This window comes from Acinonyx jubatus, chromosome C1, assembly GCF_027475565.1.
Source record: "Acinonyx jubatus isolate Ajub_Pintada_27869175 chromosome C1, VMU_Ajub_asm_v1.0, whole genome shotgun sequence".
Taxonomy (NCBI): domain Eukaryota; kingdom Metazoa; phylum Chordata; class Mammalia; order Carnivora; family Felidae; genus Acinonyx; species Acinonyx jubatus.
Window position 1 is genome coordinate 11,068,375 of NC_069381.1, and position 16,908 is coordinate 11,085,282.

General features: G+C 60.2%; 1 protein-coding gene and 1 long non-coding RNA gene across 4 annotated transcripts; one reads left to right on the forward strand and one right to left on the reverse strand.

Annotated features, from left to right (window-relative positions):
• The first annotated feature begins 234 nt into the window (after positions 1 to 234).
• Positions 235 to 16,425, forward strand: EFHD2 (EF-hand domain family member D2). Of its 3 annotated transcripts, none has more exons than XM_027060352.2 (4): positions 235 to 617; positions 12,309 to 12,456; positions 13,656 to 13,790; positions 14,688 to 16,425. In XM_027060352.2, the coding sequence occupies exons 1-4, from the start codon at positions 307 to 309 to the stop codon at positions 14,817 to 14,819; spliced, it is 726 nt and encodes a 241-aa protein (XP_026916153.2). In that variant the 5' UTR covers positions 235 to 306; the 3' UTR covers positions 14,820 to 16,425. The 3 variants fall into 3 exon arrangements, with proteins under 3 accessions (XP_026916153.2, XP_053063392.1, XP_053063388.1); XM_053207417.1 differs by lacking the exon at positions 235 to 617 and adding an exon at positions 6,861 to 6,972; XM_053207413.1 differs by lacking the exon at positions 235 to 617 and adding an exon at positions 9,530 to 10,068.
• LOC128312670 (uncharacterized) lies at positions 1,668 to 6,606 on the reverse strand. Its single transcript, XR_008292252.1, has 3 exons — positions 6,473 to 6,606; positions 4,867 to 4,989; positions 1,668 to 3,757 (listed from the first exon to the last, which is right to left on the reverse strand). It is a non-coding gene; the product is annotated as an uncharacterized LOC128312670 (long non-coding RNA).
• Positions 16,426 to 16,908: the final 483 nt, after the last annotated feature.

Sequence of the window (16,908 nt, forward strand, 5' to 3'; positions counted from 1 at the left end):
GGGGGGTGGAGTTTTACGGGGGCCCCAACCCCGACGGTGGGGGGAGCGGAGGCGCGGGGCACGGCACCCCGCCCCCGCCCCGCGCCCTCGAGCCCAGGCGGCGGAGCCCAGGCGCACGCGGGCGGCGCAGGGCCGGGCGCGGGCGCGGGGGCGGGGAGCGGGCGGGCCCCGCGCGGGGCCTAAGTCCCACCCCCGGGGGCGGCGCCTGGCGCCGGGGAGTGTCAGGAAGAGGAAGAGCGCGGCCAGAGGCGGTGCGGGCGCGCGGCGAGCCGGGGCCGGGCCCAGGCGGACGCCGAGCGGGCCACCATGGCCACGGACGAGCTGGCCAGCAAGCTGAGCCGGCGGCTGCAGATGGAGGGCGAGGGCGGCGCCGAGGCCCCGGAGCAGCCCGGGCTGAACGGGGCGGCGGCGGCGGCGGCGGCCGGGGCGCCCGACGAGGCGGCCGAGGCGCTGGGCAGCGCGGACGGCGAGCTGAGCGCCAAGCTACTGCGGCGCGCCGACCTCAACCAGGGCATCGGCGAGCCCCAGTCGCCCAGCCGCCGCGTCTTCAACCCCTACACCGAGTTCAAGGAGTTCTCCAGGAAGCAGATCAAGGACATGGAGAAGATGTTCAAGCAGTGAGTGCCCGCCCGACCCGGCCCCCTACCCACCCACCCCGCGCGCGGGCCTTGGGCCCCAGACCCCCGAACCCCGCGCCGCGCGGGACCCCCTGCCGCCAGCTCTGCGTCCCCGAACCCCGACACACCAGGGGTGGCGACCCCGCGGCCCCTTTCATTTAATCACGAGGCTTCAGGACCTCCTCCCCACCGCGCGTGTGAGTCTGGCGACCCCCAGGCCCTGGCACGCGACCCCCTCCTCATGGTGACGCGGTCCCGAGTACACCTGACGCGCGCACTCGGTGTGGGGACCGTGCGGCTCTCCTGGGTAATCCCGAGTCCCCTCGAGCCCCCCACTACCACCATACACATGAGTCCGAAGACTCTGGGTCTCTGGCCTAGGACCCCTGCCCAGTTAGTGAAGCTTCTCACCAGACACCCGCGCACACTGCGATTTGAAGACCCCGTGGCCCCCCTTTCCCTCTCCCTAGCGACTCGAATTCCCCACCCCCACCCCCTGGTCAAAAACATCCCCCTCTACACACCCCCAGCGCCTCAACAAACGTTACCGGTCCCTTCACCCCTTGCCATACACATTGTTTTCATCGGGGTCCTTTCATTTACTCTGCTTATCTCATATGCCCCTCAACATAGGTTCTGGGCAGGGACACCCCCCCCCCCTTCCCCTCCAATTATTCAGCATCTGGTAGCAAACTGTCATCAAAGACCCTTCAGACCTTCTCACCCCAACCCCATCCACCCTGCTATCCAGGGCCCCTGTCCTTGACCCTTGGGTGGTCTCCCCAGGGAGAGACCCCTCCATCCCTGCCCCCCTACTCTGCAGGTATGCACCACCCCTTCCCATCCTCCCTTCAGGGCTGGGTCCCCTCCTCCCTCCACACACTGTCCCTCCCTCCTCTTGCCCTAAGCCCTCCCCAGCAGCTTTGCAGTCACTGCCCCCCCCAATCTGTCAGAAGCCCCCGTCTCTCCCCCCTTCCCCCACTATGTTCCCTCTTCCCTCCTTCATGGGGTTCCGACACCCCATACCTCCGTATCTAATTTGCCTGGTTGTTCTCACCCCTCCCTTTTCCTCTAATTCCACACATTGTGCCCTTAGCAGATTGAACAGGCACCCCCAGGCCTGCGGCTCAGCCCTCCCACCCCCCCCCCAAAAAAAACACTTAAAACCTCTGTGAAGGGACTAAATGGTCCCCTTCTGGTCCATCCCTGAGAACATCCAGTTGGGACTGAGACGGACAGTCAACCTCTTCACAACCACAGTGGGGGGGGGGGGGGGCAGGGGGGGGGCGCTAGTGGTAGAGTGTTGTGAAAGCGCTCAGCCCCCTTCCCTTTGGTACCCTTCCCCACCTGTTGTTGCCCAGCCCCTTTTCTGGTGGGGGAACAGCCCAGGGTATGGTCTGGAGTGGAGAGGTGCTGGCACACCTTGGCAGGGCAGGATGGGGCTGTGCGCCCAAGCAGGAAGCCCAAAAACAGGGTGTTTTGCAACCCCTACAGCTTGAGAAAGGCTCTTTCCCACTTCTCGATGCTGCTGCTGCTTCTGCCTTTGGCCCCAACACAGGGGAAGAGGGCTTTGTTTCCCAGACCTGGATGGCTGAGAGCCCCATACTTCTCCAAGGGTCAGCCTGGGGCGGGGGACTGAGTCCTTAACCCTCCTCCGGGCCCTGAGGAGCCTGCTTCTTTGACTCCAGGGTCTTTGTCGGGAGTTCTTCTAAAGTTTCTTCCTCGCCAAAGGCTGGCACCATCTGGAGAGCAGGATTTCCAGGATTCCAACCCAAACTGATAGAAAGCTCCTTGAGCCCAGGGCTAGGTATAGATAGCTTCACTGTCTGGAATTTCCCTGTTGAGCCTGCCCCCTGCCTTGGGGGCAGGGAGTTCGGGGCGGGGGGGGGGGGGGGGGGGGGGGAGATCGTTTAAATGCAGCCATGATCCCTGCGTCAATAGTGGCTAGGTACTAACTCCTCGATTCCACCCAGCATCCCCACGACTAGAAGTATCACCACCGTGGCACAGCTGAGCAGTCTGGGCACGGAAGAGTTAAATAACTTGCCGAGACCACACAGCTAGAAAATGACGGAGCCAGGATCTGAACTCAGGTCTATGACTCTAAAAACCACGTTCCTCCTTCTGGGTTTTCCATCACAAACATCTGCTTCCGTGTGGGAAAATGCACTTTGCCAACACCCCCTTCCATGTGCGTGGCTGATTTTCCACCTTGTGGACCCACCACCGTCCCGTGTCTCTCTCCCAGAATCCTCCTCCTCTTGGGCTTCCACAGCATTCCTACACCCCGCCAGAAAAAAAAAAAAAAAAAGGACGGAGCTGTTTGGGAGAACCCATGCACCCCCAAAATGATCTGGGACCTGGGAGGCTGCGGCTTGATCAGAAGGGCGCGGGATCAGAGCAATGGCCTTGAAGCTGCATTTGCAGGCGGACTCACTTGCTAGAGAGGCTGCTTTTGGGTGTTAGTTTGACAAGGTTGATGTTGATGAAGTTAGGGGGGAACTTAAGCCCTCCCAACACCCCTGCAAACCAGCTCTTGGCACGACTGACCGCCGGTGTAGGGGGCAGGAAGGGGCCAGGGAGCTGCCCTTCTAGGGAAGGAAGTGCCGCCCGCAGTGGTGGGGGGTCCCTGGCGGGGAGAGAGAAAGCTGCCGGTTTTGTATTCAAGGAAACAAGGCTTCTCTGTGCCAGCCAGCTGAGCCCAGCTGAGTCCCGGCCGGGAACAGCCGACACACAGGCTGTCGGGAAGGACAAAACCCCTGTTCTGCTTCTGCTGTCCTGGTGGGGCTGCAGCCTCCTGGGTCCAAACAGGATCCTGCTGAGAGACTTCCACCCTGGTCTCTAGCTCCCTGGCAGGGAGGAGGGTTGCCCCGCCCTCCTGGAAGCTATTCACCAGAGCTGAGGGCAAGAGATAGGTCATAAGGAACCGGGGGCTGGCCTTCCTGGGGAGGCAGGAGCTAGAAAGCCTGGTCTTGAGTCCTCCTGGCTCTGCCCTCGCTGGGCGCGAGTCTTCCCATCTGTAAAAGGAGCAGGCTGTACTCAGCAATGACCTCCTTCTTTCTGAGAGGTCCTGAACCCTTCTTCATGACAGACTGCCTCCCAGGGCCTTCCGGTTCATCCACTTATTAGCTGGATACTTCCTGAGGAGGGAGACAGAAGGAGAGTCAAGGAGATTGAGGGAGGCAGTCCGCCTCTGACCTCACGACCCAGCTGTGCAGGTGCCGGCTGGGAGAGACACCTCGAGGGTGGACTCCAGCCTTTCCCCCCACTTTACAGAAAAGGAAACTGAGACCCAGAAAGGTGTGGTGGTTCGCTTGGGATCACAGGGAAGTTTTCAGTGGCTGAACCAGAGCACCCTGGTCTGTACACTAAGGATGATGGTCCCTGCTTCTCGGTCAGGGCTGCGAGGAGGTGATGCCTGTAGAGGGCTGGCCTGGTGCCCAGCTCGTGGAGGTCCCCGCGTCCGTGGAGCCTGGATGTTCAGTCCTCCCTCCCCAGGCGGCCTCAGGCTGCCCCAGCAACTCTAACCCCTCTCCCCACCTCTGTCTCTGCCCATCCATCCAGGGCTGTTTCTGGAACCTTCCAGCCAAAGAGGGAATGGTATGACCCCACAGAGCCTCAAGGGGGCCCACCTCTGGGCCAGCAGCAGCCTGCACGAGGCTCTGTGGGGTTTCGTGAGTCGAGACCTGCCCAAGAGGGAGGCAGCCATGTAATTCTGAACCTGCCGTGGAATCTGAGGAAGATGCCCTAGTTCCCTGCTTGGCCAGCCTCGTCCCCAGACGCTGTGTCTCATGACCCCTCCTTGCGTCAGAGAGGCAGGCTTCCCTCTCCTTCTGGACGCCTCTGCCTCCCCTCTTCTCCATTTGCTCCTCCTCCACATGTCCCCTCAGACCCTGTGCCTCACGGCACATCCCCCGGTGTCCTTCCTGAAAGATAGTATGAGGCACAGTCGTTCAGAGCAGGGCCTTCGGGGTCTGTGGTCCTGGGTTTGAATCCCAGCTGTGGTCCTGGGTTTGAATCCCAGCTGTGGGCCTGGGACAAGGCACCTAAACCTTCCGGGCCTCCGTCCGTCACCCTAAAAACAGGGAGAGTACTGGCACCCACCTCACAGGGCAGTTGTGAAGTCCTTCACCCGGTGCTTGGCACAGAGTAAGTACTGTTCCTGTCACCCGCACCCCCAGCCCTGGCGGTGGTTGTCTGTGCAGGTGTGGAGGTCGCTGCACAAAAGCTGTCGGCTGCCTCCACTTACCCCACGTAGAGCTGCCGGGCCACCGACAACCTCACGCTGTGGGCCGGAGTGATGGGGACCCGGCATGAGACCCCCTGCCTTTTCTCTTGCTGAACAGACACTCTGATCGACAGCTACGTGCGGCTTTCGTAAATAACAAAAAGTAGGGAAATGAATTCATTATCACTTAATTACGTGGAAGGCAGGTGGCAGAGAAAAAGGAGAGAGCAAGCAACACTCTGGAGGGATTCAGAACTGGGACTCCAGCGCCCATCTGTGCAGCTGCGTGGCTCGGGGCAAAGGGTGCTCAGCTTCTCAGCCTCAGTTTCCCCTGGGCTAGGGACCCTACCTGATAAAGTTCAGAGGATGCAGCTTAAAAAGTCCTGACTCTTTGTAAAGAGTCCACCATCATGTCCCGCCTGTGGGCTGTTAAAAACATAGATGCTGTGGAAAAACATAAAAGCCCTTCGTTTGAGCATTCATCAAACACGTCTTGTATTAAGTTTCTGCTGTGTGCAAGTTCTAGACAATCCAGGGAAGAATAAAGTTCCTGCCGTCAGGAAGCTTAGTCTCATGAACAACGGTAGTAGAGAGGATGGGCCCCGGGGGCTAGAAATTGAAGTTTCCATTTATTCCTACCATGAGGACCAAACGCTCTCATGAGAGATGCCATGGTGATGCCCTCTCCACAGCCAGCCCCCTGCCTCCACGCCCTCTCCTCATTAAATGGAGACACTGGGTCCAGTTGTTCCCAGAGGAGCCTGTGTGTATATTTCAGGGATTGAATTGAATCTGAACGACAGCACAGTGAGGTGGGTAGTATCGTTATCCCCATTTGCCAGGTGAGGAAACTGAGGCTCAAGAAGGTTGAGTCACTTATCCAAGGTAATCATAAGTGGCAGGGGGCAGGATTGGAAGCAGGTCTGCCTGCGGGGAGCCCCAGAGACCAAAAGAGGACTGTGTGTATGGATGGGAGCTGGAGGGGGCTCTCAGGGCCTCTGCGGGGGGAGGGTGGATACAGAGGTTAGGTCCTTCCACCGGTAGCAGCCAGGAGCCCGGCTTTCTGGGAAGATGCCCCACCCCTGGGGAGGGAGGATTTCTTGAACTTGGTGCTCACCCTCTGCTGTTCCTACTTCCCTTCCGCTTCTGAGTCACTGCTCCCCTCCCCCGCCTGGGGACTTTTGGTTCCCCTTTGGTTTGCACCTTCCTGACTGCCTTCTCCTGTCTGTCCGTCTGTCTGTGCCCTCTGGGTCCAAGGCCTGGCTTCAGCAGTGAGGCACCAGGCCCTGCTGCCTCAGGGGAGGCCCTTTAGCAAAGCCAGGCCAGCCGGAGGCAGGAGACAAGGCCAAGTCGCTCTGAGACCTCAGCAGGGACAGTCCCCACTCCGTCCTGGCAGCCGAGTTCCCTCTGACTGCCGAGCAGCCCTCTCCTTGGCTGACTTCCGCTTTTCAAGGACTGCAGAGAAGCCAGAGTCCCATGCCAGAAGGGGGCAGCTAGAGCTGTGTGGAGACCCTCATGTGACTAAGACCGTGGCCACTGTCGGCCCCCTCCCTCCTGGGCATTTTGCCTCTTGTTTAGTCCTTTTATGACAGCCGGTGAGATCATACCTACTATTTTCACAAACTACTTACTATTTTCACAAACGAGAAGCCTGGGTCCCACAGAGGTTCCGTGCGTGGCCCATCCAGAGTCACACAGCTAGTAAGGAGTGGGGACAGCGTGTGAACTGGGGTCTGTCCGACTCCAAGTCCCTCGCTCCCATGGGACCCAGAAAGGACAGCTCATTAGAAGTGTGGTTGCCCAGGTTCCGCCCCGGGTCTACCGGATCAGAATCTGCGTCCTAACGCTCAAGTGTAAGAAGCACTAGGCCGCCCACAGGGGGCTTCTGCCACTGGCCTAAGATTTCCCTACAGGGAAGGCAAGTCTGAGCAGCTAAGGGAAGGAGGAAGTTAAATAATAAACACGAGCCTGTGTTAGACGCTCAGTGAATGTTCGGTGCAATCGCTGATGTAACAAGCGTTAAGAGCCGGCAGGAAGGAGGCAGTGCAGGAATTACTGGCAGGACACCCACCGCTGACGTTACAAGCCCGGGGAGACGGGGCTCAGCGTGCTGTGCTTGAACCCAAGGTTAGCAGGTCCCAAGCCCTGAGAGCCCCCAGCAGATGGCCGTCAGCCTGGGGGGCTGCTGCCTGGTCCACTAAAAAGCTACGGGAGAGCCATGAGCAGCATTCGTGCACTCGTCCACACACACGTACACACCCTCACGCCCTCACACCCTCTCCTTGGCTGACATGGCAACAGATCGAGTGTCCAATTCTGTAGATAGGGCTGGAGGAAGTGGTGAGTGGCCGGGCTTTCCCCTCATGAGTCAGGCAGTCTGGGGGCGGGGGCACGCAGGACCCCACGGGCAGGGCTGAGCAGCTGTCATCGAGCATGTGGGTGGCCACCTGCAGAGGGAGGTGGGCAGGGCCCGCTGGCTGTGACAGCGAGCAAAGCCCGAGTTTTTCTGTTGTCCAGGACTTTCCTGCCCCAAGGGACCTGTCTTCCCACTTCATGGGGCAAAGTGTGTAGAGGCTTAGGAGCCACTGGGGGTGGACCAGGCCTGTGAATGCCGAGACCAAAGCCAGGTGGGCCTGGGGGATCGTTGGCCCACAGACACCACCCTCCCCAGCTGATCGTCCTCCTGGGGACCCCCGTGGGCCGAGGAGCCACCCACAAAGGCCTGGGATAGGGAGCAAGGGGACAAAATTGGGGTCTCCCATGCTCCCACCTTCCCCCTCATTCTGCCATCAGACTGCGCAGCACAGCTGGTGGATGGGGAGGCTCGTGCGGGAGGAACCTCCTTCCGATATGGGCTACCCTGAGTGAAGTAGGGAGCTTCCTGTGCCCAGAGATATTCCAAGACCCGAGCAGGAAAACCGCGTTAGGAATCTGACCTTCACGAACGGCTGAATGAGTCACCTCCGGTATCCCTCCCAGCCCGAGATTCTCTCGTACAGGGTGTGTGAGCATCGGGACATAACATGGCAGCTAAAAGCATGTGTGTTTCGTCAGATCGGGGTTCGGATCCCAGCCGTGTCCTTGTCAACCAGGGCTTTGGCCAAGTGGCTTCCTCCCTGAGCCTCTGTCTCCTCGTCTGTAATGGAGGGATAGTCATGCCAGCTTCGCAGGGTTCTTGTGAGGGTCTGATACGGAACACTTGGCGTTGTGCCTGGCGCTTAGTAAGTGCTCGGCAAAGAGTAGCCACTAAGGATAATATTGTTAGGAAGCAGGGACGCACACTGTAAGAGCCAGCCGCTGCCCGCTGCCATAACTCCGGCCGGGCGGGACCTGCTCCGTGCAAGGGTGCAACGAGGCAAAGTCTGTCTGGGCGGTGGCCGTCTACTCCGCTCTCGCTCTCGAGGGTAGACGGGAGGGATTTTGTCACCAGCATCCGGGGCGGCAGCTGCCGAGCCCTGCCCGCCGAGAACTATTCAGGGGGAGGCGGGTAGGAATGTGGGCACGGTGCCAGGGCCCGCAGCCTCCCTCCGGTGCTGCAGAAAAGTGCTGAGCTCCCAGCCCGCGAGCTTTGTTGCCAGTCCTGCCCGATAGAATTGGCCCTCCCAGGCAGGCCCCAGGCCGGGCTCTCAACCCCGCGTCCCCCAGCCCTGCAAGCTTGAGAATTCGGGACCCTCTCTGGGACCAGGAAGGAGAAGGACGCAGACAGGCGGGAAGAAGGAAAGCCTTTGGCTTTGGGGACCCTGCAGTCCACCGCTGTGGGACCCTGGGCTGGTTGCTGCCTACTCTGGGCCCCAATTTCCCCCACATATCATGAAGCAGATAGACCAGGCTGTGCTGCCTCTCTTGCCCTGATCCCTCTGAGCCACCTGCACCCTCAGTTCCAGCTCAGGGAGAGAGTGATGGATGAGAGGGTCTCCCCAGCCAGGGGGTGTCTCCTGTGTTGCCAGTCATCCACCTGCTGGTGGCACAGTGACAGCCCCCTCCCCTTGTCCCTTCCTTCCTGTGAGAGGAAGGACAGAGTAACCCAGGGCTGGGGCTCCCCCCCTCTCTCTCTAGCCGGCAAGGGAGCAAACGGCTGTCCTGCTGTCTGTCCACCTCCCCAAGTGGTGGGGTCTGGGAATCGGCCCTCGTGGGGGGAGTCGTGGGAGCCTCAGAGGAGGGGGAGATGCTGGGGGCGGCCCTGGACCATCTTGCCCACCCCCTGCCTCCAGAACAGTCTGCAGCAAGCATTTCGTCACAGCCATGCGCCATCAGGACGGGCGCCCAAGGGAGAAGCCCCCGTATTTCTTTGCCGTTTTCATTCTTATCAGCACCGTTTTTATGTTGTGTGTGCAAAGCACTTAATGTAGTATCTGGCACACAAAAAGTTCTCAGTGGCCACTGTTCCAACGAAATTAGCAGGCTCTAAGCATCTGTTATGTACTAGGCATTTTATGTTCGTCATCTCCTTTAATCTTTAATCCTAAAGGTGGGTAGTAATAACAATGTTTCTATTATTATTACCGTCGTTATTGACCGTCTGTGCTAATTAAGTGCTTACCGTGGGCCAGGCTCTGTGCTAGGAATCTACGTGGATTGTCTCTTTTAATCTGTGCCTTTGTCCTGAGATGGGTCCTTTGAGTTCCATGATATAAATGGGAAAATTGGGGGGGGGGGGGGGGGCGGGGTCAGGTGATTTAACCAGGGTCAGCCAGCCAGCCAAGCGGCAGATCTGGGGTTTGGACCCCAGCCAGTCTCAGCAGAGTTGATGTGGACACAGAACCTTCAAGGCCATCTTCAGTCACATTCACCCTGGCACCTGCTTGATCCAGTGACCCAAAGGCCACCCACCTCAGAGCCCAGGGCACATGATCTCTGCCTGCTCCCTCCAAGCCTCATGGTAACAGCCTCCCCCCAGTGTCTCCTCCTTGGGGGGACGCAACTCCCACCTAGCACCTGACCTCTGTCACCTCCTCTTGGTGATTGATCCGCTGGCATATGGCCAGCCCCTGCATTGTCCTCTTGGGGCTCAGAGCCTGCCCGGGATAGAGCCCAGACCCAGTCATTGATTGACCTTTGATTGATGCAGGCAGTGGTTCAAGCCGCAGCCCAGCCAGGCCTGGGAGCTGCCAGAAACCAAGAAATACAGAGTCCAAGTCTCTGTCCAAGTTCGGACACGTTGTCTGCGCTTCCTCTGACACTGAGCCACCCCCCAGCTGCAGGAGAGATCCGTACGCGTGAGCGGTAAATAAAGGCGGCGCGCAGGGGGTGCAGGGGGGCCGGCGGAGAAGAGTGTGGGAACCACAGGGATGGGGTGTGAGTCCCTGGCCAGCTGGCTTCCGAGCCGGTGCCCTCACCCCTACAATCCCCATTCCCTGGTCAGTCACATGGGGAAGTAATCCCGACCCTCCAGGACTGCTGAGCACAGAAGCTGTAAAGAAATGCCTCGCACATAGTAGGAGCTTAATAAAGGCCACTGGATCCCATTTCTGGAGTCAGCTCCACGTGCCAGGCACTGTGCTGGGCGCTTGGCATGTATGAGCTCGGTCAGTCCTCGCGGTGCCCCTACAAGAGAGTCCCCATCACGCCTTGGCCGGAGGCTCGAGAGGCAGGTCTGCCAGAGCCCAGGCAGTCTGTCCCCAGCCCTGACGTGTCATTGCTGACTTTTCACTGCCGTCCAGAAAGCGGTGGGGTTTTGTTCTCCTGAACAGCAGCGCCCATGTGTCTTGCCCCAGGAAAGACTGACCCCCGCCCCAGGCCGCCGTCCACAGCACGTCATGCGGTTTCAGGCAGCGGCCCCTTACCCGACTCCAAAGACGGGAAGAGGGGCCTCTGCCACGCCCCCCACAGGGCCCCTCCAGCTTGAACTGGAGCCTGGGACTGTAGGCCTGCCTGACCCTCCTGAGGCCCACAGCCCTCTACCACATCCTCTCGCGTCAGCCTCGCCCGCAGAGACCTCTGGCCCATCTGCCCCCAGCTCCAGCCCCCCCCTCCCACCCCTGCAGGGCGGGGGACAGAGGCCTCAGGACCTGCGTTCCCTGCAGGGTTCCCAGAGCCTCCCCTGTGCTGCGTCACTCCCAGCCACTGTCTCGTGTGTGAACTATTTATACCCCCTGCACATACACCCTGCTGCGTAGCCCCAGGGCACACGGAAGCGGGCCGGGCACGGAGCGAATGTGCAGCTTTATGAGCCTGTTTATGAGCTGGGCTTCCACTCCTTTCCTTTACTGCTCTGGGACCTTGGGCAGGTCACTTAACCTCTCTGAGCCTCCATTTATATAATACGGTTCTTACCGGGCTTAAGTACAGTAAAGTTCCCGGCCCAAAGACCGACGTCAAAAAGTGGTTTCTACTAGTTGTTCAAGGTCATGTGAAGCTTACATATAACTAGAGTTGGGGGACGGGGACTGGGGAGCCCTGAAGAAGGCACAGAAATGAAGTGTGGACGTAGAACTCTCAGACCAGGACACAGGTTTCTGCAGCTCAGCCCCTCAATGTCACTCTACCGTCACCAACACTCACCCAGCCAGCTTGAGGCCTGGGGACTACACAAGGTTTCTTTAGGCTCAGAAGGCCCATTTTAGCCCTGAGACCACTCTCTTCCCAGCCCCCCGCCAGGAGGCGGTCCGGGCAAGTGTTTGGTTAGCCTGATAAGAGGGCATGGCTAGGCTGGGCAAACAGTGCCCACATCCGTCATGCTGTGATATATTCTGCATTCAAGGCACCTCCCCGGCCAGGGGACCGGGCCGGGAAGCCATCTCTGACCCAGGCGCTTGCCACAGGGAGGCCAGTCAAGAGAGATGTTTAGACAACACACACACACACACACACACACACACACACACACACACTGTCCCTGCGTCTCCTGGACCTTTGGTGGAAAAAAACAGACCTGAAATGTGCAGGCACGCTTTTATCACCTTATCAGTGTTCCAGCCCTTTCCAGCCGCCCAGCCATGTCCCCACCACTCACTGCACAGACTGTTCCCTGAACTCACCCCAGGCCACCTCCCAGAAAACTAGAAGTGGACCTCCCTCCTGTGACCTCCGGCCCTGCCCTGTGACATGTGGTACCTTCTGCCTCTCCTGAGTTGGGGCAGGAGTGGGGGAGAGACGGGGCCAAGATGTCCCTCGAGCGCTGGTAGAGGTGCTAGGCTGACCCTGGAGATAATGTCAAAGTCCCCCCCCCCCGCCCCCCGCAGTCCATACCCCGTGGAATCATGAATTCTTTCTCCCTGCTGGTTCACGTCACATTCAGTGCAGGGAGGCTGCGGCTTCAGCCACAGTGTTCGACACGTAAGAGGCTGCGGGCCGTGTAGGGAGTCCCTCGTCATCAGAGATAACCAAGCGGAAGCCACAGACCCGGAGCCCATTCCAGCTACAATGGATAGGATGACAGGCTCCTTGCAGCCCAGCCTGTGATGCTCTGACCGGTCAAGTCTGAGGTGTCAGGACGTCCCTGGCCTCTCTCGTCCCTCCCACAGGTACGACGCCGGCCGGGACGGCTTCATTGACCTGATGGAGCTGAAGCTGATGATGGAGAAGCTCGGGGCTCCGCAGACCCACCTGGGCCTGAAAAACATGATCAAGGAGGTGGATGAGGACTTTGACAGCAAGCTCAGCTTCCGGGAGGTAAGTCTGCTCCCCACGTGGACGACTGGGGGGCTTGTGCTCGACCGTTGAATGGCTCATAGTTGGCTGAGGGACGCTCCGGTGGGGATCCTAGAGCGGCCACCGTGGGGATCCTGAGGTGCCTGAAGTGAGAAGGAGGGACATCCATTCCTTCATGTAGTAAGCACTTACGGAGTGACTTCTGACCCTGGGTGCAGCTTTCAAGGGCCCTGGAGCACAGAGGGGGAGATTCCCAGGGAGTGAAATGGCAGAGTGCCGGGACACAGGAGAAGAGGGGGACAGACGGAGGAAGTGACACGACTGTGGTCCGAGAGGGGCCAGGCTCTGCGCTGGGTGACTTCACACCCTGGATCTCACTGGGTTCTCACTCTGGGAGTCATGGGCAAGCCTGTTCTCTGGAGGAGGCAATGGAGGCTCCCAGCCAGATACTAGCAGCACTGGACCCCAGGCAGCCCAGGCCGAAGGACAGGGGCGGCCTCCTTCGGAGAACTGGCAAGAAGCATAGAGGAGGCAGGACAAGAGAACGGTGGTGGGAGGACGAGTCCAGGGAGGAAGGTGCAGGCAGTGCAAGATGATGGAGGCAGGACACGGGTTCAGAACCTTCTTTTGTCACTTTCTGCCGCTGAGATTTGGGGGCAAGTTTTTTCCTTGCCTCTGAGTCTGCCTCAGTCTGTAAAATGGTCACAATCGTATGCTTTCAGGACTCAGTGCGTGGAGCTTTTTTTTTTTTTTTTAAGTTTACTTATTTATTTTGAGAGAGAGCGCAGGGGAGGGGCAGAGAGAGAGGGAGAGAGAGAGAATCCCAAGCAGGCTCCGCCCTGTCAGTGCAGAGCCCGACGCGGGTCTCGAACTCATGAGTCCTGAGATCATGACCTGAGCTGAAATGAAGAGTCAGCTGCTTAACTGACTGAGCCCCCCAGGCGCCCCTAGTAAATGGAACTTCTGAGCAGATTAGTTTGAGGAGCAGTGAGACAATGGTACGGGGTAGCTTGGGGCTCTTCGTGGGATCTGAACGTGGGCAAACAGGCCTGCAGTAGCCCCAGATCCTGGGAGAGCGGGAGATGTGTCACCTTGCCTCCCATTGTACAGGTGGGCAAGCTGAGGCCCAGAGATGGAGGGGCCCAGAGCATGGAGGGGGAGAGCCCAGACCTCTGGCCCCGTGCCCCTCCCTGACACCTCGTGCCTTTGCCCTTCCGCAGTTCCTCCTGATTTTCCGCAAGGCAGCGGCTGGGGAGTTACAGGAGGACAGCGGGCTGCACGTGCTCGCCCGCCTCTCCGAGATCGATGTCTCCACCGAGGGCGTCAAGGGGGCCAAGAGCTTCTTTGAGGCCAAGGTGAGGAACCAGAGGATGTGTGGGGCTCGGGGGGGTAGGGGGTCCCCCGACCCCGGCACGAGGAGAGGGGTGGCCGGGGTGTGACGGGACCCGAGTTAGCACGAGGGTCAGTGCTCGTCCTTCCTGTCCCCGCTGAGGAGCGGAGCACTGACGCCCGGGCTGGACCGCGCGGGGCCCACAGCACTCCTGGCTTCTGTCCCCTTCCAGCCAGGCTGTGGTCCCTGCCAGCCTCTCCTCTGTGTCCCTGGCCCCCGGGCAGGTGAAGGGCGTAGACTCTTGAAGAGTGGACGTGGACCCCTTTGTGCTGCCCCTGGCAGACCTGTCCTTGAACGCTGGGCCCAGGAGACAGCAGAGCAGGCCCAGCTCACGGGCCTCCCCTGGCCTGGAGGGGGTGTGGGCCCCAGAGGCCGTCCCCGTGCACAGCACGATCCCCGTGCAGCACATGCTCAGGTGGAGAGAACAAGTAGGGCTCCTGGATTCTCCGCCCCTGGGCACCTGCTTTCCCTAGTTTCTCTCTCTTCCCATGTTAGCTAAGAACATTCCTTCTGAAGGTCACCTCCCACCTCCCTCTGTGCTTCTGGGGTTGATGGGCCATTTCAGGGATCGTCAGTGGGAACAGGTGTGCATCCGGGCTTCTCGGGACGGGAAACCCGAAGAGCAGCATCGAAAGCCCCCCCCTTGCGGGACTTAACACTAGGCGGTGGCCACCGAACGTACGTTCGAGCTTCCACCCCGCTCGGTGAATCCACGAGGCCGGTTGTCGGGCAGCAGGCTCTGAATGGAGAAACTGAGGCCCAGGGCCAGAGCCGGTGCGAGCCGGGCGTGGGCCGGCGGGACACCTGGGGGCAGATCCCTCTCCCGCCCTGCCTGACCCACCTCGTCCCCGCTCGGCTGTAGGTCCAGGCCATCAACGTGTCCAGCCGCTTCGAGGAGGAGATCAAGGCAGAGCAGGAGGAAAGGAAGAAGCAGGCGGAGGAGATGAAGCAGCGGAAGGCGGCCTTCAAGGAGCTGCAGTCCACCTTCAAGTAGCCAAGGGGCTGCGGCCTGACCGCTCGGCCCCGGCCCCCGGCCCCCCGCCCCCGGCGCCCGGCCCAGCCCGCAGAGGCGGGCAGACCGGAGGCCAGGCCTGCATCCCGGGCTCCATCTGAAGGGACCATACTTCAAACCTAAAACGTCTGTGAACGGAGCCAGCGGAGGGGTGTCCAAGGCGGCCCTGCCTCCCCCGCTCCCCGCCGCCCGCCCCCGCTGTTCCCGAGGCCGCGACACCAGTGCTGGCTCCTCGCCTGGCCCAGCCCTCCCTGGCGATTCCTGCGCGTCTGTCGCCCCTCCCCCCCCCCCCCCCTCGGCCGTCCCTCTGCCTGCTCCAGCATTGCAGCGGCCCGAGCCCAGCTCCTGGCCCTAGGGTCCTGCCTGCCCCAGGTGCCTGCCCTCCACACACTCTCCTCCTCCCTTCCCAGAGGCCTCCTGCCCTTAGCCTACAGGCCACACTGCCCCCCGGGGGCCCTGCACCTCGGGGAGGCGCTCTGGAGCAGAGCACGACCCAAGGGGCTGATCAGAGACACGAGGGCTTCCCGCCCCCCGAGAGCCGACAGCCGTTCCTCCAGCCCCTGCCTCCTCTCTCTGCCAGAGGGGAGGGCGCTTCTCTTTCGGCGAAGGGACCCAGGCCCTGGCACCCCGTGCTCACACGGAGACCCCGGCCCTCTGGGGCCCCGCCAGGCAGGGTGAGGGGGCAGCTGTGCCCATCTACCTCACGGGCCCCCACTCCGCCGGCCACACCGTGGATCGCGGGCAGGGAAGGCTCTGGGGGCAGAAACGCCACCCCCTGGTCTCCCTGGAACAGCCCGAGGGGCCCAGGGGCTCTGGAGAGAGCAGGGTGAGGAGGAGGGATTGGCCCCTTCACTGGGAAGGAAACTAGTGTTGCGCTCCGTGCTCCGGGAGGCGTCCGGGAAGTGCTTTGAGTGGTTTGCACGGACCAGGCGGCGGGGAGCAGGGGCCTGGCTCGGCCCTTTCACACCATCCTTCCCCATGCGATGTGCACCGCCCTGTCACCAGCGATGGGACCCGTCCTGTCACCCCCACCCCCTGAGGAAGCATGGGGACCCCGGCCCTCCCTGTGCCCATCCCCAGATGGGCTGCGGCCAAGCCTGTGCCACCAGCCCGGTCCTGCGCAGCTCCCGGTGTGCTCACTTCCGTGTGTGCGTGTGAGTGTGTGTGTCCGTTGCCGTGTCGTGAAACTGTGCCCGTCACCAGTCCAAACACGTGAATGGCCACCGAGGCCACGGTTATGCAACTTTCGGTGTGTGTCATGACAACGTCACTGCTTTTTAAACATGACAACTCTTTATTTTAGTAAAATGCCCCCCAAGAGTCCACAAAACTGTTGGATTTGCAGAGGTTTTATTTTTTTGGCCTTAGAATCTGCAGAAATTAGGAGGTGCTGACCCCAGTGCGGCAGCCTTGGTCCTGAATTGCGTTTGCCTTAGCGGATGTGTTTATACAGATGACTATAAAAAGTTCTTTTCCTTCGGCTTCTCGCTTTTGTTTTTTCCCTCCCTTCTCACCTTCCCCCAAAGAAAGCTACTTTTTCATTTGGTGGTACAATTATTTTTTTTAACTAAAATAAGATAAAATTCTATATTCTTACGTGTGTGTGGTTTTTGTTGGTTGGTGGAAGAGGGGAGGGGCTGGGAAGGGAAGGAAGGGGACCAAGTCACCTGGGTGCTGGGGCAGTGCGCGCTCAGGTGGCCCCCATGTCACATCAGGGACCAGGGAGGAGAGTCTTCCTAATGGAGGTTGAGGGACGCCCACCCCCTATCACCAGGGGCTGCTCTAAACGCCGTAGCTCATATATATATGTATGTATATGGGGGGGGGGGCGCATCCAGCCACCCTGCCGGGCGGATTCAGAGGAGGACACGCACCAGGAGTGGCACCAATACTCTGAGGATTCTAGATGGATGCACCCGAGAGCCCCCGAGATTCTCCCGCACAGAGACACCTCAAGCCTCCCCACCCCTAAGACATACACACACACACACACACACACACACACACACAGGCTGTGGTGATAGGTGATGAGGAAAGACCCGGGGTGCTCCCTGTGTGGCTTTGGACAGAT

Bases quoted from the DNA above. Each gene is read 5' to 3' on its own strand.
- EFHD2 (XM_027060352.2), top strand. From the start codon at position 307: ATGGCCACGGACGAGCTGGCCAGCAAGCTGAGCCGGCGGCTGCAGATG. The intron at 618-12,308 runs GTGAGTGCCCGC...TCCCTCCCACAG, and splicing joins ATGGAGAAGATGTTCAAGCA to GTACGACGCCGGCCGGGACG. The intron at 13,791-14,687 runs GTGAGGAACCAG...GCTCGGCTGTAG, and splicing joins AGAGCTTCTTTGAGGCCAAG to GTCCAGGCCATCAACGTGTC.